Source organism: Dufourea novaeangliae, unplaced genomic scaffold (assembly GCF_001272555.1).
Source record: "Dufourea novaeangliae isolate 0120121106 unplaced genomic scaffold, ASM127255v1 scaffold193, whole genome shotgun sequence".
Lineage (NCBI taxonomy): Eukaryota > Metazoa > Arthropoda > Insecta > Hymenoptera > Halictidae > Dufourea > Dufourea novaeangliae.
The window spans coordinates 759,211-786,892 of NW_015374074.1; the positions used below are offsets into that span (position 1 = coordinate 759,211).

Here is a 27,682-nt window from a genome sequence, read left to right on the forward strand (position 1 = left end):
CAAAAACACATATTTAATGTGGAAACCAAATAAAAATACTGATTTGGTAACATGGGATTGGTCCAAAGCGTTTTAACTTTAAAATTGCTTCCATAAGAAGGAATGGAAAATGTGCTTTATCATGTTTTTCCTCTCTGGTCTTCATATGAAATGTCGGATTTTTAGTGGCATTTAATATTTTGTTTAACTTCAAAGAATTTTATTAATTAAAATATCCTTAGGTATTTATGTAAGCACATTTTTGAATGTACATACTGGTGGTACATTTTTGAATTTGATACTAACTTTTAGAAACTATTATTGTTTATATTCTTTTGCTCAATGCTTTTTATAATGTTTGTCTTTGAATCTGACATAGTACATTCAAGTGTAAATACATAAAGAGAAGTATTTTTAAATAGTTTTACTTTAAATATTGGTAAAACAAACAGTGCCTCGTAAAAAATTTAGATCAAGCTCCAAAGCAGCATACCAAATGGTGAATATTGCCAATAATTTTTATTGAAAAACGTGTAACCAAATACAGGTAGGTTTCGATTAGTGCGAGTAATAAATCCCACAAATTGATGACATTATTCGAATACTTGAAATACAGGAATTGGTTCTAATTTAAAGAAAATATACGATACACGTTTTTAGATATATCTTTTCATATCTATTTTATTAAATTTGAATTAAAAATCATACGCATAAAATGTTAAATAGAATGTAGAACTCAGAATACGTTAAAGAACTTGACACGACGCATCATGACTATGTAACAGAAAAAGTTCAGAGACAATTTACTCATCGTCTCTGTGAAACAGAAAAAGACCGTTAAAAGAAAAGATTAATTATTTCGACAGTTGTACCAAATGAAGGAAGTTTGGCGAACCTCGCATTAATTAAATTTTTGTTCGCGTTAAATGCGACCTTTTGTAATTCATACTACATAAATCGAATATCGCACTATTTAAACTCGTATTAATCGAGATCTACCTGTATAAAAGTCAATAACAATATTGGCGATTCACCATTCACGAGTGTAGAGCGTTGGAAAGTATCGTGACCCTAAGTTTTGACGTTTGAAAAGAAATTAATATGAAGGATATAGGAATTCAAAAGTGCACAGTAACGATAGTTGTCCACAATAAATCAGTCATTAAATTATTGTGGCTGTGTTGCACTTTGAGAATCAGTTATTCGAATCTATTTAAAGAGGAAGATACGAAATCCTCTAACACGTTTAATCACTTCCTTAAAGTATGCTGGTTCATTCTCACTGATTGTGAGTATTTTTATATAAGTTTGTTCTTGAAAATACAGTTCGAGCTTCTTAAGAATTGTACACAGCATCCTCGATGTAACAAATTGTCAACCAAACAACTCATTCCTTAACACTTATTTTTTCCCCTGAATGAATGGTAGTATATTTTCTGTATTAACACTATGCCATACGGTGACACCACGTTGGTGCCACGCGAAAACTTTCAGACAAATTCCGGCGACACCACGTTGGTGTCGCGTGCAACGTTATCGCACAAACGCTAGTATCGCTTGTGTAAGTTTTGGAGTTCCTTTACACCTCGGAGATTGTTTTGCTTCCTACCATTTAAAAAAAGAAATATGAAGTATTCAGAAAAATAATATATAAATAAAACATATACCTATATAATACTAAAAAATCTTATATATATTTACATATATTCTCGAAATTTCGTGAAAATGGAGGGACAGGATTAAGAACTATTGAGATCAGTAAAACATGACGTTTTATGGTCTCTCGTGAAACTCGAAAAACGCCGGCGACAAGCAACAAGATCTGCACGAATCTTACCGGAGCCAAACAAAAGAATTTTGATTACACGTGCGGACGGCATAGTGTTAAAAATTTCAGTATACGAAAATAATATGGAATTTATTGTAAAGCTCAATAAAGACCATTATTAAATTCTGTGCATAGACTCAACAATCTAATTATAACCAAAAACAATTTGATAAATGTAACGTACGCGACACGGTAGCCCCTAACTCGTAAGCCCACCGTTCATCACGAGAAAAAGGCCTTCGAAGCACACCGCGTCAGAACGAAACCCATTTCGCCCCCATTTTTACCCGCGAATTGCATCCATCGAGATGACAAGTGTTTACAGACGATCGTTTATTCGACGAATGGCTCACGAGGGTGCGATTCCATTCGCAGGATTCACAGCCAGTGGGGGCTGTAATGCTGATAAAGTACGACGTGGAGCAAACGCCTGAACTGAGGTTACATAGTTTCGCGATAAAGAAGCAGGGCGCGCCGACGCTTCGGCTGGCGGCGGACACCGAAGAGGCAGCGACAAGATGGACGACCGTCATTAAGGAGGCCATAGAAAGAAATGACCAGGTATGTTCTATGACCGACTGGGAAATTACCGTTCCCACCTTTTCGAATCTGTCCGACTGGCGGGATCAATGGAAAAAACAATTCGAACGACGAGAGAAGTTTCACGGACCCTATGCCTCATGTTATTAGGTCGTAACTTATGAATTGTCCGTTCGAATGTGTTAAATTCTTCACCTGAATTGTGTCGAGAAATACAGGGTGTCTGCTACCTTGATCACCTCGAATAATGACTAAACGGTACACTATCAAAATTTTTAAGCTTAAATAGCATTTAGCGGTACATCTTATAAGATACGTGCTTTTTTTGTGAGTGGAGGCATTTCAGAGATTTCAAGGTCACCTTGATTTTTTTTAATGCAGGGACCTATTTTTTGTACTATAGATCGATAGAGTGTCAAATTCTGAGTAAAAGTGCGTTGACCTTCATACGTCCTAAACCTAATAGTTAACGAAATATTTACAAAATAATTTTAAATACGTACTTACTATCTGAAAGATATAGGTTCTCGAATAATGCCCCTCAACTTCAATAACAGTGATTATTTTGTAAATATCTCGTTAACTATTAGGTTTAGAACGTATGAAGGTCAACACATTTTTACTCAGAATTTGATACTCTGTCGATCTGTGGTACAAAAAATAGGTTATTCCGTTTAAAACAATCAAGGTGACCTTGAAATCTCTGAAATTCCTCCACACATAAGAAAGTATGTACCTTATAAGAGGTGCCCCTTAATGCCATTTAAGTTCCACGCCTTAAATAGCTGAGACACCCTGTATATGATTTGCCTGCAATATGGTCTACCTAAAATTGAATGTCGCTATATGCTCTTTTGTTTGAAATAATGTTCTTTTTGCAACGGTACAATGAATACGCATGAAATTCGAGAAATTTGCTTTTACGAGTTTAAATTCGGTCATTCTGCGGCCATAGTAGCGACTTATATTAATATTGCTTTTGCGAAGGGTAGTGATAATGCAGGTGTTATTGGTCGTTGCTTTTCTAAATTTTCGTTTGGCATCAATCTTGAAAGTGAAGAACGGGGTAGATTCACGAAGAAGAGGAGAAATAAGGATTTGATGATGTTAATTGGAGCAGATCCATGCAACTTGCAGAACTTGTGTCATAAATTGATTACAGGTGCTATGACTGTATCAAAACGTTTGAAACAATTCGGCAAAGTGAAAAACTGCAAAAGTGTGTTCCCCATGAACTGAAGAAAACGGACGTTTCATATATTACGATCCAATAATATGATATTCAAAGTTACCGCGCGTGTTATTTTTCGAATGTGAGCCCCAGAGTCAAATGAAATGAAAGTTTACATGTATGCAAACGTTATGGCTGTTTTTCAAGCGAAAATTTTTATCAATATTGAAGAATTTCTACAGCATCTGTTACTTGAAATAGTTCCCTTTTGTCCATAATTTTTTGCCATTCTTCTGGGGAAAGTAAAATTTCTCGTTGATACAATTAAATATAATAAAATCGCAAGAGCAACTTCAATGCGACGGTCATTAAATAGTCATTACTATTACATACAGCTAATATTTAAATATATGTATTATTTTCCATTTGTGCTCAATAATCGTTTAACGTCCCATCCATTGCTTAGTAGAAGTTATTAACGACTAGTCCAGTTACAACGACTCACATTCTCACACATTCGTTCATATACTTTAAAAATGACAAAAGGAAGAATATTTATGCACATTCACATGTATCCTCATTACCTTCACTTTTACCATCGTTTTATGACCACTTTTTTTTAATTTTCAAATCAAAGAAGTTCTTTTCAAATTCAGTTGCGTCAAATTAATGTGTAAGGCAACATTTGTAGTTACTTTATGATGTTTGTTTTAACTATACGACTGTTTTTGAATACTGGCTGAGTCTTTAAAACTGTATGCTATGATACAATTAACAGTAATTCTTGAAAAAATTAATAATCGGAGTAAAGATCATGCCGCTATCCATGGTCAGAGATTTCAAAATGGACGCTGAATCGCAGTCCAACCTAAAAAATTTCAACTAAAAAAGTTAATTGATACAAACTCTTAATCCCTCACAGAGTATAACCACAGTCCGAACATTCGCGATATTGATCAAAGTAGCAAAAGAGGGGGAGAGGACTTCTTTCGTCTGGAACACTGGTGGGAGGTTCTGTTTGTTGACTCCTTTGTTGATTTCATAGTAGAAACTGGCACAATCGCGATATATTACGATCCATCTCGAGCTCAACCGTTCACATGCGAAAATCCAAGAATTTAACAAAATGCGAAAAGTTCAGCGTTATTCTGCCAGCTCAGGGAAATAAGATTTGCTTTAAATTCCCCGGAGTTTGGCGATATAGTTATGTGAGTTGTTTTAACAGCCAGATTTAGTTTGGTAGTTGAAGTTTTCTCGCGGATTACATTGCTCGACCGGAGAAATTTCATAACAAGCTTAATTAAGCTGATCAGACTTGGATTACAAAACGAAATTTCTGGAGCAAATATTTTATTTAATTACTTGTGACATATTACTCTCGTTTGTTATCCGGAGTGCTTGCAAGTTTTCTGTATATGTATGTAAAGTAATGTGGAAGGAATGAAACAGTTTGAATAAATTATTGTTTACTATATTGTATGTGACTTCACAAAGTAAAGATGTTTATACAGAAATACAGAATATAATATATGTATACAGGATGCCGTCGAAATAATACTACAAGCGGGAACTAAGTGATTCGTTATGCAAAAGTACAAAAAAAATGCAGACCAAAATTTAGGAGGTATAATTACTGAGATAATCGAGTTTTAGAATCCCTATGATACAACCATTAATAACTTTGAAACGAAGCCTCAAACGCAATTTCGTCATTCTTGATTTTAGTCTTACAATTAGTTTGGCGTGTAGAATCCACCCTGATAAAGTGTTCCAAATTTTTATTAGCACCCTGTATAGTCTTTGTATCCAAAAAATTTTCGAATTCGATTAACTCAATAACGAAACATCGCCCGAAAAAATTATATTCTTATCTTTCCACTTATTTTTTCTTGCAGAATCACCTTCTGCTCGGTTGTACCATCCGACCTGAGACACTTTATACCATTTGTGTATACACTTTGACCCAGATAAAGTCTATCAGACACTACCGCATACTTATCCCCTTTAATTGTATAAGATAACCAAGCTATGTAAGGCAAAATGTGTGAGCAAGTATATCGTAGTTCTGTTGAAAGAATGAAAAAATATAATTTATACTAGTTCATAATCGAGAATATCGTTTTCCTCCTGCTTAAAAACAAGTAACAGCATTGATAATCTGTAGTAATTTGAATTGCGTTCTTCTATGTCATTTACACTACTGTCTCGTTTAAAGATTTACTGCATTCGTTGCACAAATTATCGAATTCATCTGTAACAATAATCGACACAGAATCGATTGAATCCCTCATCACAGCTGGCGTCAGATTATAATTAGAAGCTCTTCTGTAATTATCAAAATACTCCCTCGTGACGATATACCGGTTCATAATCGAGAGTATCTTTTCCTGCAACTGAAATACAACAAACAACTTTGGATAAAAGTTAGGTTTAGGAGATGCAGCTCCGATGACGTTGACCTTGACATATGTTGTTAAGGGCACTCTTCTGAATAACCTCCAAAAAGTTTTAGTTATCGCTCGTTTTATTATTAAGAAGTTGTTAGGAAAACAACATTGGTATCGTACTTTAGTAGTATTGATAAACCAAATGGCCGATGACCTTAACATGTGTTATCAAGGTCACCCTTCTGAGGGACCTTCAGAACGTTTCAGTTATGAAATGTGTAAGTTATTAAGACAACAATGATACCTTCTTCTTGAACTATCACTAATTAACTCTGAATGATTTTTTTTTCTTGAACTCTGTCTAACCAACTCTGAACCATTAAACTGATCGGAATTGGTTAGAGCTCAGACGAGATATAAGAATAGACCTAACATCTTATGGAACTTGGTATCCCACGGAAATCACGCTGGTTAGAGCGCACCTCTACATAAAAGTTTGCGATATCAGGAACTACGTTCGGCACCGTGATAATGTACAGCACACACACACACACACACATGACTGCATATAGCGATACATACATACATTATTGCCCCGATTTCGCAAGCAAGGAATGGAATTCTGAAATGGTACGGGGGCTTCTGACGACCCCGAAGCATGGAACAGAAAATTACAGTGCATGTTAGATCTATCCTTATATCTCGTCTGTGGTTAGAGTAACTGGTAAATGTTGTACATTTTTTTTCCTAATAAGTTTTTAATAAAACAAACGAGTGATGGTTAAAACTTCTTGGAGGTTACTCAGAAGAGTGTCTTTAAAAACGTAGGACAAGGTCATCAAACCTGCATCCCCTAGACGTAACTTTTACCCAATTTTGACACTCGCAACAGATGTCTTTAACACGTTGAGCGCCGTGTCAGCCATCGGTGGCTGACACTAGACTTTCCGTTTAGGCCGCGTCACCCATCGGTGGCTGACAGCGTGTAACATGAGAACTATAAAATTTGTTTTGTGGCCTGAACGGGATTGTCTTAGAAATACGCGTGGCGCTCAACGTGTTAATCGTTTTATTCGCATTCTACCGTATCGCATCGTCTAACATTCCCGTGGTCTTCCACAGGTCGACACCTGGCTTGAAGCGTCACTGAGGATGCGCGAAATGGCGGCGTGTGCGATTCAAAGACCAGATTGTTTCGGATACCTGAGCAAGCAGCAAGAACACGCAAGGAAAACGTCTTCGCCGACCGGTTGGTCCAGACGATACTGTGTGCTGAAAGACGCCGCGTTGTATTTCTACGACGACGCGAACGCCGAGAAAGCGTTCGGGGTAGCCTGTCTTCACGGGTTCCGGGTCCACGGCAGCGCTCCGACTTCCGGCGGCAGAAAACACGCGTTCGAACTGCAATCGCCGGATCCTACGCAGAGGAGCTACATCTTTGCTACAGAATCCGAAATGGATAAGAAACGGTAAATAGTCAATCATTTCTGTTTTTAAATTTATCTTTTATATCCGCATGAGCCCCTAGAACAGTGTTGCATTTATTTATTTATTTATTTATTCATATACGGATATATACGTACACACACCCCATGTATAGGGGTAAACCGATACCGTCAAGGTATCGATACCTTTCCTGCTTGTATCGTAAAAAAGTATCGATACCTACTTGTATCAAATGAAAATGAATACAAAGTTTTTTTTTCGTAATATAGTATATTTTACACGGCTTTGAGCAGATTTGTATTCGAATAATACATAGTGAAAAACGACAGTATCTAAAAGCGTTATCCTAAACTTCAAACAGTTAATGTGATTAAATAATTTTTTGCCAAGTGTCGACTCATTCAGGAAAAAGTATTGTTTTGTTATAATAATTGGAATTTCCATGTTTGAACGATGAAAAATAACGAAGTACTTTTTTATCTTTCATTCGTCGTTCGAAAATCTTTATCTAAATAATGAATTTGCCCGTCTCTGATATTAACGAAGATATATTTTATTAATAAACATCTATTAACGCACATTTATTAACAATGTTTTATAACTGGATGACAACCGCCTTTGCATTTATTAGCTATCATATCGATTACTTGCTCTATACGATATAAGTAGTTTTTTTCGATACCGAGTACATACCGTAACCGGAAGTATCGATACTAAAAATACTCGATATCGAAATAAAAGTATCGATTATTTAATTGTATGTACTTGGATTGGTTCATCCCTAGGTATATAACCCTTTAGTATACAACCCAGTAAAGCTACGTCTACACCTACACTATATGCAAGTTATACAAATTATTGGAAAAACAGAAAGAAACATGTTATATAACAGTTTTCGTATTATATAGCAAGTTATATGTAACCCATCAAGTTTGAGGCCATTATTAATAATATGATGGAAATGCTATACAAAGTTTTTACAGACTTGTCCAGAAGATATAATCTTGTAACAAGTTATACAAATATGTTTTATAGCAAGATCAAGGTTATATAACACTATTTTCCTGCATACTGTAGACACAGCTTTAAAATCGGTAAATTCGGTAATTAAATCAGTAATTTATAATCGATAGGTAACACTGTGTTGTACATTCTATACCTAAAAGAGGTTTTGTAATTAAATAAGTCCACCGATTTTCAGAATTTATTTACATTCTTAATTATACGGTTAATCTAATTATATTGGCCATCAGTCTCGCGGTGGGCCTCTCAAAATAGTAATTTTCCTGAAGTCGAAACTACCTGAATTGATACGCTAATATATCCCATATCTATTTGGTGATGTCTAATATTAAGGTGACTTTGAGTTTTTTAAATGGCACCGCATATTTTTTATGGTAGACTGTTGTAACCGCTAAATGGGTGAATTCAACGACCTTTCCCAAGACGATTTTTTGTTGACCTTGAACCTCAAAACTAAACTAAAATTTGTGGAGGATAAATATATTACTTACTTTCATTGTTTCCGGTTGAACGTTTGAAGTGTACATATTCGAAGTTATGACCGTTTACTATTTTGATATTCGAAACGCGTGTTCTTATACGCTTAATTGTACCTGCGATGACACTATTTCACTCCCAACGACTATAAAAGGTGTTTGCCTAGTACTTATATTACTTTAATCGGAAAAACTGAAAGTAAATAATGCAGTTATTTCAGCAGTTAATGCATTTTTATACTCCATAAATTTTCGTTTCGTTTTGTGGTTCAAAAATTTACCGTATCATTGGTCGTTGAATTCATTTTTTAGCAGCTATACTGGAGTACCCTAAAAAAATTACGTTGCCGTACAGAAAACTCAAAGTTATCTTGATATTTCAGAAAATATAAGGTTTTAAAGAATTAAACTCCATTCGTGTGATCAATTCCACTGAATATAATAAATTTCATTTGAAACATTTTTTGATAAAGTCTATAGATAACGAGTTATTTCAGGTAATAATTTTTATTGACTCACCCTGTATAATTTGTAGCTTCAATATAAATGGTTATACTTAATTTAATGACTAATACTTTTTACATTTCATTTTATTCCTCATTAATACTTTTCATACTTGATTTTATACTTCATATGGTACATTTTTCTATTTCATTTTATAACTGACACTTATTCTCTCTCCTTGGTTCTATACCTTATTCGTGGACTGCGGATTTTATGAATTTATAGCGTATAGAGCTTTGTGTGATACAACAAAAAACAAAACTTACGGCAGATGCAACGAGTTTTCTATTTTATTTTTAACCCAATAAGATACTTAACACGTTTGCTACCAGGGTCTCATGGGAAAAACGTCCACCACAGCCCATGGTTTTTTCGGGATTATATGATACCAATTGGAATAGACTTTACGTATTTATATTTAAAACGTCTTAAAAAAGTAAAATAAACATTCTTTTAAATTGGCACATATATGTGACGACGGGCTCTGATAACAAACCGATGTGTCACACATATGTGACGGCTGGTAGCGAACGAGTTAAAGGTAGATAAAAGTTCCAAATTCGGTTTTTGTCTTTATGAATTACATTATAAAATGTTATATTGCATAAACAACCGCAGTCTACTTGTTAGCTTTTCATGCTTGATTTTATGTCCGATTATTAATTTTCAAGCTTAATCTAAGTATTTTGTTCCGCTGTCCAATAAAATTATAATGAATTATTTATATTTTAAAGAAATGACTATAAAACAGCAATTAATAAAATGGAACCTGGTATATAAAATGAAATCAGTGTTTATAGTAGTTTTCACGCGAATAATGTTTATTAACCGAACTGTCCACTTGGCAGATGGCTCGCAGCCCTCGAATATTCGATCGATCGGTGGATAAAGATTGGTTGACACAGGCCGATTCACCGCACAAGGAAGCAAAGAAGTCGAAGCAGCGAAGATCCTTTGCGGTGTCCTTCGCCCCATCCCGTATCCGGTTCCTAACGAACATTGTCGCAAATCACAAATTCGCCAGCCATCGTCATCGTCGTCTCGATTGTCGTTCGTAAATTCATCGCGTGGATCATGTCGCATATATTCGTGAAATTTACGATTCTTCAAACCACTCGACACTATTACTAACATCACGGCAGCCATTCATTCTCGCGTAAGAATTAATGAAAAATCGTACAACCGAAATATTAATCTCCTTTCGTACGCTGTTTTAAGCGCCTTAGCCGGAACAATTTAGCTCGTACCCGCGAGATTTTACTGTAATCCGTTGCACAAATTATCGAGTTCATCTTGTAACAATAATTGTTGAATAATCGTCGCATAATCGATCGAATCCATCATCACAGATAGCGTTAGACTTATAATTACAAGCTCCGTCGAGATTTTATTCTCGTGAACGAATCAGGTACACACGTGTCTGTTTATATTTTGTACAGAACTCCGTCAACGATTCTACTATGTGCTCCCGGATTTCGTCTTCTAGCCTGTAGATATTTTTAATTCTCTTCGAACACGACGATCTTATTGTTATTTAGAAACGACCAATACCTCTGGTCCGTACGTTTTGTCTAGTCTCGGTGTCGATAAATATTGTTTTCCGATAAGTACCAGTTATTTGTAGCGTTCTATGTATCTGGCAAGGGAACATTTCCGATTTACGGGGTTAAGTTAAGAGAAACTTCAGAGATCAGGATTGAAATCTTCGGTATTGCCGAAACTGTGTGTAGAACATTAGCTGCTCGCAGATTCTACATCGCGAAAACTTATGTTTCAGTCTTACATTTATTGAAAATTATTCTATTTAAATGATTGTAATGATAACACATCATTTTAAAAATTAATGTACTTCAATAGAAAATTAATTTTAATAATTTCTTCTACTAGCAGCTAGTAATGCACATGTGGAATAGTTGTCAACGAATGTTTCTGCAAGTATCACTTTGTTCGTGCTGCACAAACACCCCTAGTGGAATGTTCCTTCGCATAATGAAAATGAAGAAGATCGATAACGCTTCAAGCAACGTTTCTCAAAATTGTAGTTTATTCCTATGTGTTAATGTTAAGTTTTATGGAATCGTGAGTGTGGATTATAAAGTTTCATACAAAGTTGTATAAAAGTATTCGTTTTATTATTACATGTAATATATGCTGCACAAAGTTTCTGCAGATCATCTACACAAAATTATTTCTTACACTTGATTTAAAAATCTTTAATATAAATAGTACAAGATGAGATGTTCAGTGAACACATTCGTTACTAAACCTTCAATGTATTCACCACATTAACTGGTTATGTTTGGTACATTTTCTCGTGTGCTAAATTCTGTGATTCATTTTCATCAGCTCACCCTATACATATAAACCAAACATAACCAGTTAATGTATATTCATTAATGAACCATGACGAAACCTTATGTAGTTTCCTGTTTTAACAAGAAAAACAGAAACATAGTTGTTTTTATTCGGTAAATCTTACAACAAAAGAAAAACAATTGTCAAGATTTATGTCCAGTTTTCTTATTAACTCTCCCATTTTACTTCTTATCAATGTCTGCTACGTTACAATAAAGAAGTATCATTTAGGTTAAGGAACAAAAAATTATAAATTATTCCAATACGGCTGACTTGACCATTTAATTTTGTAACATTTGTTGACCATTTAATTTTGTTGTCTATCTGTAAATTTACTAATTCTTGTATCTCCGTAGCAACATTATTGTTTCTGCTCTGAAGAATTCAGGCTCTAATGTATCGTGAAATTCTTCGTTTCTTATGATATATTTTCACTATTCTTTTAATAAACAATATAACTCAACTGAACAGTTTCAGTTTCTGTTTACAATTTACTATCATCGAATCAAGTGATTAAAACATATAAAACAAATGAAAGCACAGTAAATTGATAAAATCCTTTTGTATTTCCCTTTACACGAAAATTTGTAACGCACTATTTCTATCATTTGTATTATCGTCCTTCCTCTAAAAAATTTGTCGTTTTATTAAAATTACATTATTACTGAGTGTAAATGTACTCGTCATCATCATATGTTTATGCTTGAGAAACGATGCTTTAAGTAGTTACTGCCAATGCTGAGTCAGACGCGATCGCCAATTCCTTCGCCGCAAGTAATTCTTGAATGTACCTAAACCTGGGAGCCACGGTCGACAATTTAAAATCTAAAAATATTAGTTAAGTGAAAACAAAAGTGAGCAAAAACATTGCACAATATTATTTTGATACTTTCAATTTAGAAAGGATATTGAATATACAGGGTGTCCCGCATAAAGTGTGTGGAAACTGAATGGTTCAGGGAGGGTGGGAGGGGTGCTAATGATTTAGGGTATCAAATATTTGGATGGGAAGAGTCTCTTAAAGGAGGAAGGGGCACTCATATTTTCTTAATAGGGTAGCATTTTTCTTTATCCGGAATGCTGTTATCCAACCCAACCTCGTTTAACTAAAACATCTATTTTAATTCTGAATAGTCAAGGGGTTATGGCGAAGAATACTTTTCTCAGGACAAACTTTGGAGAGGCGTCGAAAGTGTTGCGAATTTTCACAACCAAATTTTTTACTTGTCCCCTGTTTCGGTCAATCCATTTAGGGAATTAATCTTAGGATAGGCACTTCGATGGTGTGGGCAGAAATAAATGTTAAGTTATTTCCTTAAGATAAAAGTCTTTACTGAATTGTATTCAATGTTAAAAGAAATACACGTTCAAATGACTCGAGGAACTGGTATTATTACGAAGTGACTCGGCAACTGATTGTATAAAACTGACCCCGAGCTCTCCAGTGCGAGCCTGTTTAGGATGCCCGTTTCCACCCCCTGTCCTCGGGGTTTTCCATGTAAAAATTCAATGCCGAACGTCTGCGGGTCATTTCCCACCATCACCACGTACTGAGCCAATTTCAGGCACTGCGCGATTTCTCCAACGTGAGAAAACGCCGAAAACACAACCCAAACGCAACACCCCGATGTTCAGAAATCTTCGAAGAGAAAATCCTTGAAGATTTCTGCATTTGGAGTGGTACGTTCCGGCTCGTACTTAATTCATTACGGTGGCCCTGGGTGACCCAAGTATGCACGGTGTGGAAACGCCCGGCCAACGCTCGGGCACAATTTCTGGGTTTTCTCGAACACTCTAATAGTATTTTCCTCGGGAACGAGAGATGGTCGTAGCAATTCATTACGGACGTAACAAGAGATAGGAAAATAAACGTATACGGTTAAAATTTAACAACATTTTTCGAGTTATCTATTTAGGAGCGCTTTGTATTCTTCTCTTCGTGTCTCCTTTCGATATAGGTATTGGACTCATCACTTGATTCTTTACATAGCCCTACAAAAAAATGTTCTATATGTAAATAGAAATGTATTTTATACCCTAAGTGATTAGCTTCCTGAACCATTCAATTTAAAAAGAATCACGTCGACATCCGCAGTAGCTTTGAAGAAAATAACTTGTAACGATTTTTGTGGGACACCCTATACGCTTACCAACACAAGTTACAGGACAAAAGAATTTTAAGAAATACATTTATTGTTCACGTTTCTACATAGTGAATCTACACTGTCGTCCACAAGTCATCGGATACTTGTGTTAATAAATGTAGTAAGGACGAATTAGTGACATACAATCCCTCAAATAACAAAATACTATTTTATTATTAAGCAATCTTAAATTTCTTCTACCTTTTCTAATAATATCGTTTAGCAGTGATGTTTCGAACTAGTTATGGTAATTTAACAATCGATTTTTTACCATTTTGCCGACTATATACATTGTCACTTTCCCTCAGACTCGTCCATATGGTTTCGATGAATTTTCAAAGGATTTTTTAATTGCCTATTTAATTAATGTAATAACATTACGGTAGCATTTAAGTGAAAAATATTACATAAGCTGCAGCTGATTATTATTTTCTAATCTCTTTAACGAATTCCGAAATGTGTTCTTTACATACGATTATTTTCTTACACAAAGACAAAACAAAGAGTAAAAATATTTCAGAAAATTGTATTTAAATAACAAATTTTTATTTTTTCAAAAGAACCAGGAAACCAGTGACTTATAGACGACAGCATACGTCGATTTTATATACTTCTTCATTTTATGCTTTATACTATATTGTTCAAACAGTTACATATGGAATTGATGAAGGAATCTATTATTCATTACAAAGCCTGTAATTTGTTTCTTAACTTTTGTCGGTGACTATACCCATCGCCTAGCAACTGCAATTTCTAACACCGTGAGGACATAGTTTATCACCGTCGATTATTGTTATAATAGAAAAAAACATAATAATAATCGTCTCCCAGTTTTTGGTCACGAAAAAACATAATATCGCGTCGTCGTCGTCGTCCGCGAAAGCGTCGATACTACCATGCTACATCATCCCGAAATTCGTGCTCGCCATTTAGTACAATTTGTATAGCGATTCGACTTTTGGATTCGGTTTTTATATACGCGTAAAAGCGTCGTCATTACCTTATTGATACGCAGGAATTGAAATCTTATTCGTAACGTAAACGAGCGTCGAACATCAAAAGCGTGAATGAGGATTATTTATTCACCGATTGTGTCTTGTATTAATTAGAATGATTCCCACGGTCTCCTACGGATATAGGACTCGACTTAGCTTTAAGGAGGTTGACAAAAATCGTCCACTGCGTTTTCACGAATTTCCACGTTACGTGTCAAAATAGTTCCGAGAAAATCATATGGACGCTCAAGGTCACTTCCCCCACTGTAGACCACTTTTATGACCTTTATCTGAGTGGCAGAAGTCTTATTATAGATCTACCAATGAATTGTGATTATTAAAGGAAAATTGGTGCGATAAATCATTGAACCAAGAAATTAATATACGGTAGAATCTCGATTATCCGAATTAACAGGAGTCCATTCTGGTGAATGGTTTTTCGGGTATTTGGTCCAGGAGATCCACTATTTTATAAATTAGTGGAAGTAGAAGTAACAACATCACCGTTGTCTACTCATTCTGTGTTCCCATAATCTGTATTTGGGAGTTTCCGATAATCAAGGTTCTACTGTAGCATCATGTTGACTTGGGGAGACATATTGGGGTAAAACGAACACATTACTGGCTCCATCTAGACCAGTTTGCAATGTTTAAAATAAGATTTCATTTGGTATTTTTCAGTTGAAATAGTCCTAAACGTGCAATGAAGATTATATTATAATCAGTAACAGGAAAAGAAAATAAGTGTTTGTGGCAGTGTGAAGATGGTTGAACTATGGAATGGACATTAAATCTTAGGAAATAAGAGCCGTATTTCCCTGGATGGATTTACTGGAGAAAAACGAAATTACACGCTGCAATTAGGTAAAGATTAATATATTACATTTAATTCATTACAAAACAAAACATAGGAACCATAAAAGTTTGAACATACAAGCAAACAGGTGCATTAAGTATACGATTCTCTATTAGGTTGTTGCACGTGAAATGATCGTTTTATTCATATTATATTACACATTATAATAGCTTTTTATTGAAATACAAGTGTTACATTCATGTTATATTTATTACATGCTTATTATACTGAACTTGAAGATAACTCTTTAAAGACACTTTTGCCTGAGACCTTTCCATTAACTGGTATTTTTTAGCAGAAACTTATATGCTTCTTTATAAAGTTTAGTTATGAATTTCACTCAAATGTCCATCTTTAACGCACGTGAATTTTAGATTAACCCTTTTTTTGCAAATTAATTCTCTACCTTAATCAACTTTAGTGTTTGACGTAATTGATTTTATTGTTATGTTAAATAGTACCTCGAAACGAATAGAGTACCCTGTGTAATTTTGCAATCAAAAAAGGAGGTAGGTTAATAATTTCCATTCGTACTTGCTCATTTCATAGGCAGACTTAATATTTCCAACAATTTCCAAACGTTAAATCCTGAGCTTTCTGCAGTATCTAGTTAATTACGTGTTCGTCTAACTTTTATGTCAAGCAAAGTAGATTAGTACGTTTCGTACACAGTAGAAACCATCTGTGGGCCACAATCAAATTTTCGTTCTGGAAATTGACGATTTTCACTACCAACAGGATACATCTAGCGATGAGTAATCAAAGTATTCAAATATGTACAAATTCCTGACGAAATTTCCAAACACTTCGAACAGTGTTCGATCGTTTGAAACGTTCAAATTGTTTGAAAGTTTTGAAACGACCGAACATTGTTTAAACTGTTTGAACATACAGGGTGTCTCAAAAGTGTCTCTCTTCCGAGAAATGAGGGGTTGCTGGGGTGATTTGAAACCACTTTTTCCTTAGCGAAAATGTCAGCTGCGGCTTTGTTAACGAGATATTAACGAAAAACCCGGACCAATCAAAGCGCGAGTTTGCCGGCCGAGTTCCCGCGCTAACGGTGGCTACGCACTACGCTTGTACTATGACGCTCCGAACAAGCAAGTTGGCATGCATCCCAGGAAACCGCGTATAATAGCAAATAAGAAAAACATAAGAAATCGAACTTATTATGTATATACATATTGTGTTTAAAAATGTTCAAGCATGTTCGTTTTATTTGTTCACGGATTCATCACTAGATATATCCTCGTGTCGATGTATTTAATAAATTTTATAGAACATTATATGCTGTACATATAGAAATTAATAGTATATTCTCTTATGAACCACCGATGATCCACGTAACGTGAACGAAGATCCATATAAAACGGCTTGGACATGAGGTATGTCAGTTCTAAACAGTTTTCTAAAATCAAGACCAAAGAAACACTTATTACTCGTCTTAGAGGATTCACTACTTTAAAAATAAAAGAGAAAGTGTATGTTTCATTCTTTTTCTAAATTTTTGTTTTACTATCTATTGCATATTTACGTATTCCATAAATGCATAAATGTACTTGTGAAATTCACTATATGATTTTGATTCAGTACTATTATTTCACGATGAAAAATGATTTGTACAAAAATTTCTTTTGAACATAGGTTTTAACTATGACTTACAATTAGTGGGTCTGTAATGTGTTTTAACATTATATGCCAGCATTCTTCTTATGAGTGATGTAGAAAAAGTAACGGGAAAAGAAGTTTCGCTATTTTTTGTAAGCGTTAGGGTGATATGAATTAGTCTTTTATACTTCGAATGAATTACGAAGAGTTACGACAACTTTACCTTTTGTTTAAATAGACAAATGGTGATAGTTTTACATATAAAGTGGAGAATAGAAAAAATATTTCAAGTAGTTTTGAACGTTCCATCCTTTGTTACTGTATATTGTTGAATATACCTACATAACACGTTGATTTATGTTTACATCCTAAAATACGATATAATCAATATTCATGTCACAAAAAACGTGACATGACCTTGTGTAAGCAAAAGTAGTGGCCACTTTTCCGTCAAATATCTTTATTGAATTTTTTATAACTTGCTATCATCTTTCTAGAAAAAGATCAATTCCACGTCTATAAAATTAAATACCGACTAAAATACGACGGTCATTACTTTTGTGTACACCTTACATTATCGGACTTATTTTCTTCCTTCAAGGGCTGTGTTGTCCCCTAATAATTTCTTGCACTCACACGAAGTAATTAATTCCACTATATTACTTAGAAGAAACAGAGAAATTCTTTTCTTCGCGTATATCTTCGATTTACAAGAAGGACGATGGACAGTAATAAGTATTATTCTCTTAGGAATGTTACTCAAGTCGACAAAATATTGTTTCACGCTAAATCAATCATTTCTTGAACTGCATGTCAGGTATTCAGATGAAATTGAGATATAAAGTAGCTCACGTGAATTTATAAAGGGTATTAAATCATCATTCCGGTCTTTTCTAATTTCTTTAAAAAATTCGAGACATCAGATTGGCTATTTTTACCCGTCTTCAAGAAAATAGGGTACACACATGAACAGACTTACAAGTCCTATAGAAGTGTACTCTGTAGTACAGTTTTCGATATGAATACATATAGTGATGTAATAAACTCTTTGGAATTATAAACAGAAGCTCTGTTCTCGAACTCGGTCCAGTTTGAATCATCTGTTCCAAAACCGTCTTTAGCATTTCCAAAATTCTCACAACTGATGGAAAAAGAAACTAGTTTAGAAAACAGCAAGATTTGAATTAGATACTACATATTCACTGTCATGATTTTTAGTACTGCTGATGTTTATGCAAATATACAATTGTAGGGACAAGTGAAGAATCCTGGGGAAAAACGAGTATAGTTTATTCAAAATCGAAATTGAGATTTTAGCATCATGTGTTCCAGCTTAAGAACGCTATAAAACTGTACTATACAACTGTAGAATCCTAGTTTCGGGGAAGAACGATCAATGTTACATTTCCCCAATGGAAGAATGATCAAAATCCAACTTGACAGATTAAAGTCTGGTCTACAAAAACAAATTTGATTTCCATAATCTTCATGAACGGACTGTTTTTAGAAACCCATTATAGAAAAGAATTGTAAATTTTGTAGTATTGATCGTACATAGATCATATTGATTGTATTGATGGTACATAGAAGTTCACAAAGTTAGCTTCTTAAAAACTAAAGAAAATTTTTTTCAAATTTAGTAAACTTTACTTTTTTGTGAGTATGATCATTTTCCCTCTGGTCTCTTCAAACATATCATTTAAAAATATAATGTATAGAATAATATTTGCTTTATTATCGTAAAAATATAAATTTGTTAATGGTGACATATAAATAAAATTAAGCTAGATTAAAATTTTTATGTTAGTACGTTTTGCATTTTGGGAAATGCTATGACGTAATGACTCCCTTTGTGGACGTTCAGACCCAATCCTTTATTTATGGCCCTGTTGAGTTTAATACCTCAATTATATCGTGACCGTCAACAGTGTACACACGTAGAAATGCTGTCCTCGAAAGTGACCTTTCTGTGGACACGTAGCATAAGTTCGTTCAAGCAGAAGAAACATAGAGTGAATAGGCAATCACAAGGTACAGTGGGAAAATTTTCAGTGCCCTTGAGTGACTATGATTTTGCTTTGACTACGCGGTTCGTCGTGAAATGTTCCAAACTGCTATTAACGTAACAACATTTCTTAAAATAACGGTGCTTTCACTATCAACTGTTCAAAATAATTTTCGCCTCTATATATACATTCTTTGAAATAATTATAGGAACTTTCTAAACACTTTTAACTCTCCTCTAATAAGGTGGCGGAGAGAGTTCTCGTCAAAATGTTTGGATCTCCAGAATTATTAAGTGTACCAATAAGTTATCCACTATTTCTTGACGAAATCTGTATTCCCTACTAGAAGAGTCAAGTATGTATTTTTCGGCACCCTTATACCCCATTATTCCTCGGCGTGAAGTCTAGAGGATACTTTTAATTTAAAATTATACCATTTCATAACTTAAACACATAGTAGATTACTTATTGGTACATGCACAATAATATATTGGACTCCCTTCCATCCTTCTTTTCAGTTCGTAGAAAAAGAAATAGCCAAATCAGTCACATACATCGAGTAGGGGAGACCTGGATTAAAAGTAACAGGGGTAGGTTGTAACAAGGCTTATAACATTTTAAATAAAAGAGACAGCTCTATGACAACAAATAATCAATAAATTATGATAATTAATTGATCTCGTTAAAAAAATAATGTTGTGTTGAGCCAATTAAAGAGAAAACTATAATGTTATGTTGATTCCTTGTAATTATTAGTTAGTTTTAATTATTTCTCGTCTTTCATTGTGCACAATTCTGCTTAACCTATTTGTAGTACAATTTTACCCCAGTGTTGTTACTTTTAACCCGAAGCTAGAGCAAAAAGTAACAATCCGGCTCGGTCAATTTTCACTGTCATAAAATTTTTAACAATTAATTTAAAAATATTACATCGCTATAGAACTAATTTGAAATCTCCCACCTACCCGTATAAATTAACATTAAATCTCTAGCTAAAATATAGACTTTTTTATTTCATAAAAACCATAATCTGTTACTTTCTACCGCGGTCTCCCCTGTCCAAAACATACAACACGATAGGCCAAAAAATTGTACACATTACCTATGTAATGAAGGTAAAGATTTTGCGTGTGGCTGTTTCCGCCATCTTGATGAAAGATTATCATCAGTAATTATTTTCAAAGTTACGTACATAGTATAATCGTTATGTACAGTGTACTTCTTCAGAATAGCTCATTTGTTTTAACTGATTCAAAATGAAAAGTGTCAATATTTTATGAAAAATTGCTGTTTGTAATTCTGTATGGAGTTTTTCTTCGATAAACCGTGTATAATAATCATCCTCCCATAAGCGTTGCATTCTGTATACGTTATCGTTTGAATAATCGTTGTCCAGTGGCGATGAACAACATGAACCGCGTGTCGTTGCAGTATTTATTAATTAAATCGCGAATCGTAAAATGTAATCAAAGACGGATGGATAACTTACGTGTGACATGTATACACAGTTGAGTGAACGATGTTATTTGTACCATATTATAAGAATCGTGAATAGCGACATTTGAAAATTAGAATCAGCTACAATTCTGTGAAAGGACACGCTTGGATAAATGTTTCGCTGGCGTGAAACGAGCGAAAATTTCGTCCGAACAATTGATTTTTCGCCGGTGCGATCGAAGGTTCATTCGAATAATTATTATTTAATTAAATTGTAAGTATGTGATTCTAGCACGTTTGTCGGTCTGATGATTTGTGAAAGTGAACAGTACAACGTAAACTCGCGATTAAGCTATCGTAATCTGTAGATAGTTAAGTGTATGACAGATTATTGTAAAGTGAGAATGAACGGTACACTTATTTCCGATCACTCGTGGTGTCGAAAAACTTTTGATTGTAAATGGATCATTGTGAATAAGATTATAGGAAAAGTGTACTCAACGAATTTTTATATTTTGTTGCTTATAATTGATAATTTAATTCCCAAGTGCTTGACTTTATAAATAGATACTCTGTTGGATCTTTCGGTCCTTTGAGACCCGGTACTATTTCATCTTGCTCACCTTAATCAAGGATTATCTAATCAGTGAGTCCTTCAATATAATTAGGTGGATTTTCAAATTTTTCAGACGAAGACATACCTATAAACTTCAATAGAAAGTAACGAAGCAATCAGGGTAAATTTATAGTTCTCCAGAGTTCCAATGGAACATTTACAAATGGAGAATTTACCTATCTAATTAAATGTACTTATGGAACGAAGATTATTGTACATATGCCAGTTTAAGACAAAAGGGTAAATTCAATGAATAGGACGCAAAAGATTATGTGTACAGGGTGACTAAAGTATTCTATTTGACGGAAGATATCTTGTGGTGACCTTATAATATAAATCGGCCTCAGTTCATGAAAAATCAGTTTAAATATATGAATACAAAATTTACGAAACATTGTTTTATGTTTTATAAATGGTGACATGGGATTTGAATATAATTAAATTGTTTACCAAATATTTCTTCCAAAAGATTATAATAAAGCGGTAGGTAATATAAGATGTTTCATGATTCTTTCAGACCATGGTAAATAAATCATAATTACATTGTTATGTACAAAACGATTGAAATAATAATAACTATACTGTCATTGCTATATGCAAAATGTGTATAATATATTCGAAAAAAAATTATTGACATAAATTGTATGTACTGTAATTAACGTTGTTGAGATCTATAGAGTCTGTAACTTTGGAAGGCTTGAAAGTAGAATTTATCAAAAAAATCGTTAAAACACTTATACAGTAAATACTTATACGTCGATAAGTACATAAGACAGTAACTACGAAAAAGAAAAACATTATAGTCGCTTATGTTACATCGAAATAATTGAAAACAGGTTAAAATCTGGGACTCAAAGGACAGAAAGTGGAGGCTAGAACTTTTAGTTCAAATTGAAACGCTCAAGCGAAGATCCTTTAAGTTAATGTCCTCATAATAGAGTAATGTCTTGATAAGTGTGAATGCCTCGGTTCGCGGAGTCACATTCACGCTGGAGGCAATCAGTTGTCAGCACCTCGTCAATCAGTTTTTTGCTCGAAGCTCAATCCTCGGCAGCTTGCCTTTGTAGTGTTTCAATATAGAAAAGGACAAGAGAGTGAAAAACAGAAAGAGAAAGCATCTCTTTTCACTCGATTCGACTGCGTGAGCCCGCCTGCGACGCTACCACCGGCCAATGGTTACATTCTACTCGCTGCGGTTCGCATTATCTTACTCGGTCTCGATGTGTCTCGTTCATTCTCTTCGTCACACAGTCCGATTGTGTGTACCGTTTCGGTCAATAATAAAAATACGTGTGACTGGTGGTGATCCAGCTAATTTCATTTGTCAGTAGCACTCTAAGCATTCGCTGACGAAGCGTCGTACATATTCATATACATTTCCCCGCTCTGTCCGTCGAATCCGTCGTACCAGTCGGTCAGAAGAAAGAGACTTTTTTCGTCGAGTCGACGCGATGGCTGAACGAGGGAAGATCAAGAAAAGATTACATTCCCGGGTATCAGTGACAACGCTAATGGAAAATGAAACTTTTAAATGGAACGATGAAACTTTTTTATTTTTGATTCGTTGTTAATGAAACTTTTGCTAGTATATTGGTGAGATTTTTCTGATTAAAATGATACCAAATACGACATAATTTGAATCATATTTACTCATGTAGGAAGTGTTAATAGTTCATATTCGTTGATTATCGCTTCTGATAAATCATAAGTAAATATGGTCCAAATTATATCGTGTTTGGTATCATCTTAATCAGAAAAATTTTCGTTAACAAAGAACCAAAAACAAAAAGTTTCATCGTTGCATTTGTTCCCCTCGTTTAGTCGTCGGCTCGTGAAAGGGAAGTCGCAGAGGCACGCCGGGCAAAAAATTATACAGTTGACTGGTTCCACGGCCCCCTTCCCCCAGTGGTGGGGATAACTACTTCACACTTATCGTGGACGAGCCGGCTCACATTTATCAAGATATTACTGTTATACGAAATCAAGCAAACGAAATGACCACACAAAGGAGTTTTAAAATACAAGCAAACATTTAATTATTCGAATAATCTTCAAACGTATCAAAGCGTGACTCGGAAGAATTTCACGTGGCAGAGATGAGCAACATTTTGTTCGAATACTAAATCACGAGTATGAATAATACAATGAAATTCGTATTTTATCGTTACTTGAATATGTATCTATTCAAAAAGTGAAGAATTGTATTATTCTACAATTACAATATATACAGGATGAGTAATCTCAGATTTTCACCTGAGACATTTCCGTTGTTTTTAATGAAACGAGAAAGTGTCCGAAGGAAAAATGTTTGCTTCTGTGCAGCAATTATTATCATCTAAATAGACCATTTTTTTCACCAGGTCGTATTTCCTTATGTTTCAAGATCATCGTTGTATTTTTTAATAGGATCACATATTTCGATTAGTGTAACGTTATAGCTAATGAAAAGACAAATTCAAACATGTATAATATGTTAACCTTCAAATGACCTTCGGAGAAATGCTTTTTGAAGTATAACTCCTCCGACGGTCATTTGAAAGTTAACATATTACACATCGTTGAATTTGTCTTTTCATTAAGTATAACGTTACACTAATTAGAATACGTTATCAAATTTAAAAACAACGACGATGCTCTTGAAATATCGGAAACTATAACCTTGAGGAAAAATATCTTCTATATCACAATAATTGTCCCACAAAAGTAAACATTTCTTCCAACAGGCATTTTCTCATATCGTTCAAAACAACGGAGATATTGCAGGTGAAAATATTAGGTGACTCGCCCTGTACAACTGTCTCATGAATAATGAACGAATAGTTATTCATTTTTTATTCATTACTCAAAATTTGCTACTAGACTACTGTACAAAGAGCGGTCAATAAAACTTGTATAGTTTTCACCTTTTGTTGACTTTCATTTACACGTTTATTACGGCACAAAATGTACGAGTTACAATTTAAATAAAAACAGTATACTCGAACGAGAAACGAATATACAATTATGCGGCGTTTCACCGATTATTTCGCGGAGAGTATGATGGTGAGTAACCAGACGATTGATTCGCAACCGGTAGAAGAAAATGCGTCTAGCGAGCACCGTTTGTTTTAGCGTTGGATTAACGGTAATCTGGGTCAGGTGCCGTCTGTCTTGTACTTGTCCTGCTTGGGGCGTGAAGGGAGTGGAGTTCGCCTTCCTGGGTAACCTCCAACAGTTTGGATGAGTTGGAAGCCTATTTGCGGAGGACGAAGACGCCCGCCCTGATGAGTGGATTTAACTGGGTTTGTTTCCCTTTGGCATCCTTCACCGTCGCTTGGCCGGACAGGACATCGTCCATGTACACCTCCGAGCGTGTTACAGCCGCGCCGTGAGGAAACTTGGACTTCTCGTCGGTTGTGAATTGCTTCAGGCAGTGTAAGACCAGATACGGTGCACACGCCAGGCCGTAGGTGAGGGTCCAAAGGACGTAGTCGCTCACCGCAGCATGAGCTATCCGCTGATACATTCGGTCATCCTCATGTATCACAATCTGCCGATACATCTTCTCGACGTCCGCGGTGAAGGTGACGAGATGACGAGGGACCGACACCATCGCAGGAACACGTCTGCCAGAGGAGGGAGTAAATTCGGCCCTGTGTATAGGCAGTCATTGAGGGACTTACCAGAACTGGTCGACCAGGAGCCGTTGAACACAACACGCAGCTTGGTGGTGGTGCTGGTGGCTTTCAAAGAACTTCATGGTGGGACATGTAGAAATGGGATCCTGCCGGTGGCGTTCTGGCTACCTCCATGTGTCGCATACTCGGTCATGAAAGCTCGGTAAGCCCTCTCAAACTCCTTCTCCCTACGCAATCGACGTTGTATCGACTCTAGGCCGCGGAGCGCAGCCGGTTGTGAGGCTCTGAAGTGTGATGTCGTCCTGAGTGACAGACGGACCACGAATCTCCCTTCTGGCGCCCGGTTGTAGATGGTCCGGAAGTGCTATTCGCATTCCTCGTCCTCCGGAATGCGTGGTACCTCGACCTGAACCTCTTCCTGCAACCAGAACTGCTGTAATAGGTCGTCCAGGCCTTGTGCTACGGTGCAGCAGTGCACCCTAGGCGGTGCGCCCGCGATGGGCTTGAACAAGCCGAGGCCCCCTGCAGTCCCCCGTCAGAATCCACCGCAGCTTCATGTCTTGTGCCACGGGTTAAGCACACCCTCCTCGTCAGACTTCATCTAGCAGAATGTGGTTATAGACGTCTGCCACCAGCATAACGTCTACGGTGTCGGGAGCCGCATAGTGAGGATCGGCGAGAGTTAGCCCTTTGAGGTGTGACCAAGCCTCGAGTCCAGGAAGCTGTGGAGGACGGTACCTGGAAGGCTCGTTCAAAATTAAAGTAATCATCTCGATGATTGGTGTTTTGCTGCGCACCGAAGCCAGAGGTATGGAGACCCGGCCCCGTGACACCTGTGTACGCGCCCCTCCGACTCCAAGCAGGAGAACACGGGCGTGAGTCGTCTTCGGGCCTAAACTCTGCGCGAGGGCCTCAGATATTAATGAGACCTCGCTCCCTGGATCCACCAACGCCCTTGTCACCAAGGAGGTACCCATCGTCGTGAATAGGCGGATGCTGGTGGTGCTGAGAACCACAGTCGACGCAGCCAGACGCTGATGGACGGCGTGCAGTACGGTGGCTCCTCCGCCGGACAGGCATGCATCGTGGATGGTACTGTAGTGCTTCGCCGAACACCGCTGGCACCGCTTATCCGAAGGGCACTCGTCGATGTGGTGTTTGCCGAGACAGTTCAGGCACTGCTGTAGCCTCTTCACCGTCTTCAGTCGTTCGTCCGGGCTTATGTCCTAGTACCGTAGGCAACTGAAAAGGTAATGCAATCTCTGACAAAGATAGCAGGTTTTACTGGCCTTATTTTTTGTTGATAGCTGGTGCACCTTGACTGGCTTCGCTGGCACACGTGACTGGTTGCGGACCTCGGTACCGGAATGCAGGAGGCAGCTTCGACGGCCAATATCCGCGCGTCCAAGAAGCTCTTGACCCTGTCCAACGACGTTGGCTCGGTGGTGGTACCGAGGGAGAGTTGCCACTTCATACGGGTCTGCTCGTCAAGTCGATTTACCGTCTGTGGAACCAGCCAATCGGCACTTCGGTCTACCGAATGTCCCAAAACTGTGAGGGCTGTTACGGTGTCCCACGTCCGGAGTGCTTTCAGTTCTTCCACCGAGCGAGTACGGATCAGGGGCAAGGCCTCTAGATGATTCAGTTGATGCTGCACGAGGATCCGCTTGTTGTTATACAGACTCTGAAGCACGGTCCAAGCCGAGGTGCAATTGGTCTCCTTGAGTGGCATGTTTCTGGTAAGCATGTCAGGATAGCCAGCAAGACAACCTTTAAGGCGCTCCAAGTTCGTCATTGTGGCATTCCGAACTGTCAGCGTCTTGAATAAATCTCGTAATAACGGCCACGCAGTATAGTCACCACCAAAAGTAGGTAATTACATTGTCTGTACAGCCGGGCGAGATTGTATTGCCATGACCCCAGGTGTAGCGATCATCGTAACCTTACTTGTTTCCGCTGCGAGTCTCTTGAGGATTTCGTGCAAGGTACCCCTTTGGTCGAGGTAACTTTCCTCAGTCTCGTCGTACTGGCCCTGCACGAAGTAATTGTGCTTTTGCTTTCAGCTGCCGTGGCGGTTACCTGGAGTTCGAGGTGTTTCTTCGCGAAGGTAGTTCACATCGTCTCCATGTGGTCAAGCCGACCGCTAACCATCCCTTCGGTGTAGTTATTAATTCCCCTCTTCTTCAGGTTTTCCACGACATGATTGATCACGTACCTCAAAGTCTCTTGTGCCTCGAACATGCCAGCCATCTTGTCTCCACCTTGTCCGGTACAGCCGATATTGATAAAAGACCGAATAATTCGTAAGAAAAATATCCGGCTCGAAGGACCAAAATCTACAAAGAGCGGTCGGTAAAAATTCTATAGTTTTCGCCCTTTGTTGACTTTCACTTACACGTTTATTACAGCACAAAATGTACGAGTTACAATTTAAATGAAAACAATACTTGAACGAGAAACGAATATACAATTATGCGGTGTTTCACCGATTATATCGCGGAGAATATAATGGCGAGTAACCAAACGATTGATTCGGAACCGGTAGAAGAAAACGCGTCTAGCAAGATCCGTTTGTCTTACCGACTGATTATCGAATAATTGGATTACCGTTGGATTAATGATATTCCGGGTCAGGTGCTGTGTCAAAAAATCACGTAGACACCTCGCATGACAACAGACAGTGAGTGTGACAAG

The 27,682-nt window shown here is 36.6% G+C and overlaps 2 protein-coding genes across 2 annotated transcripts in view; one reads left to right on the forward strand and one right to left on the reverse strand.

Annotated features, from left to right (window-relative positions):
* LOC107190484 overlaps positions 1–10,490 on the forward strand; it is a 164,532-nt gene extending 154,042 nt beyond the window's left edge. The window contains exons 15-17 of the mRNA XM_015579293.1: positions 2,183–2,368; positions 7,028–7,374; positions 10,203–10,490. Coding sequence (XP_015434779.1) covers positions 2,183–2,368; positions 7,028–7,374; positions 10,203–10,254 — 585 coding nt within the window. The 3' untranslated portion in view covers positions 10,255–10,490. The remainder of the gene's footprint in view (positions 1–2,182; positions 2,369–7,027; positions 7,375–10,202) is intronic.
* Positions 10,491–25,578: 15,088 nt separating this feature from the next.
* LOC107190472 lies at positions 25,579–26,783 on the reverse strand. The gene is made up of 2 exons (XM_015579276.1): positions 26,274–26,783; positions 25,579–26,214 (listed from the first exon to the last, which is right to left on the reverse strand). The coding sequence occupies exons 1-2, from the start codon at positions 26,781–26,783 to the stop codon at positions 25,579–25,581; spliced, it is 1,146 nt and encodes a 381-aa protein (XP_015434762.1).
* Positions 26,784–27,682: the final 899 nt, after the last annotated feature.

Coding starts and splice junctions, on each gene's coding strand:
- LOC107190472 (XM_015579276.1), bottom strand. CDS start 26,783: ATGACGAACTTGGAGCGCCTTAAAGGTTGTCTTGCTGGCTATCCTGAC. Junction 26,215..26,273: donor ATCAACAAAAAATAAGGCCA/GTAAAACCTGCT, acceptor CTACGGTACTAG/GACATAAGCCCGGACGAACG.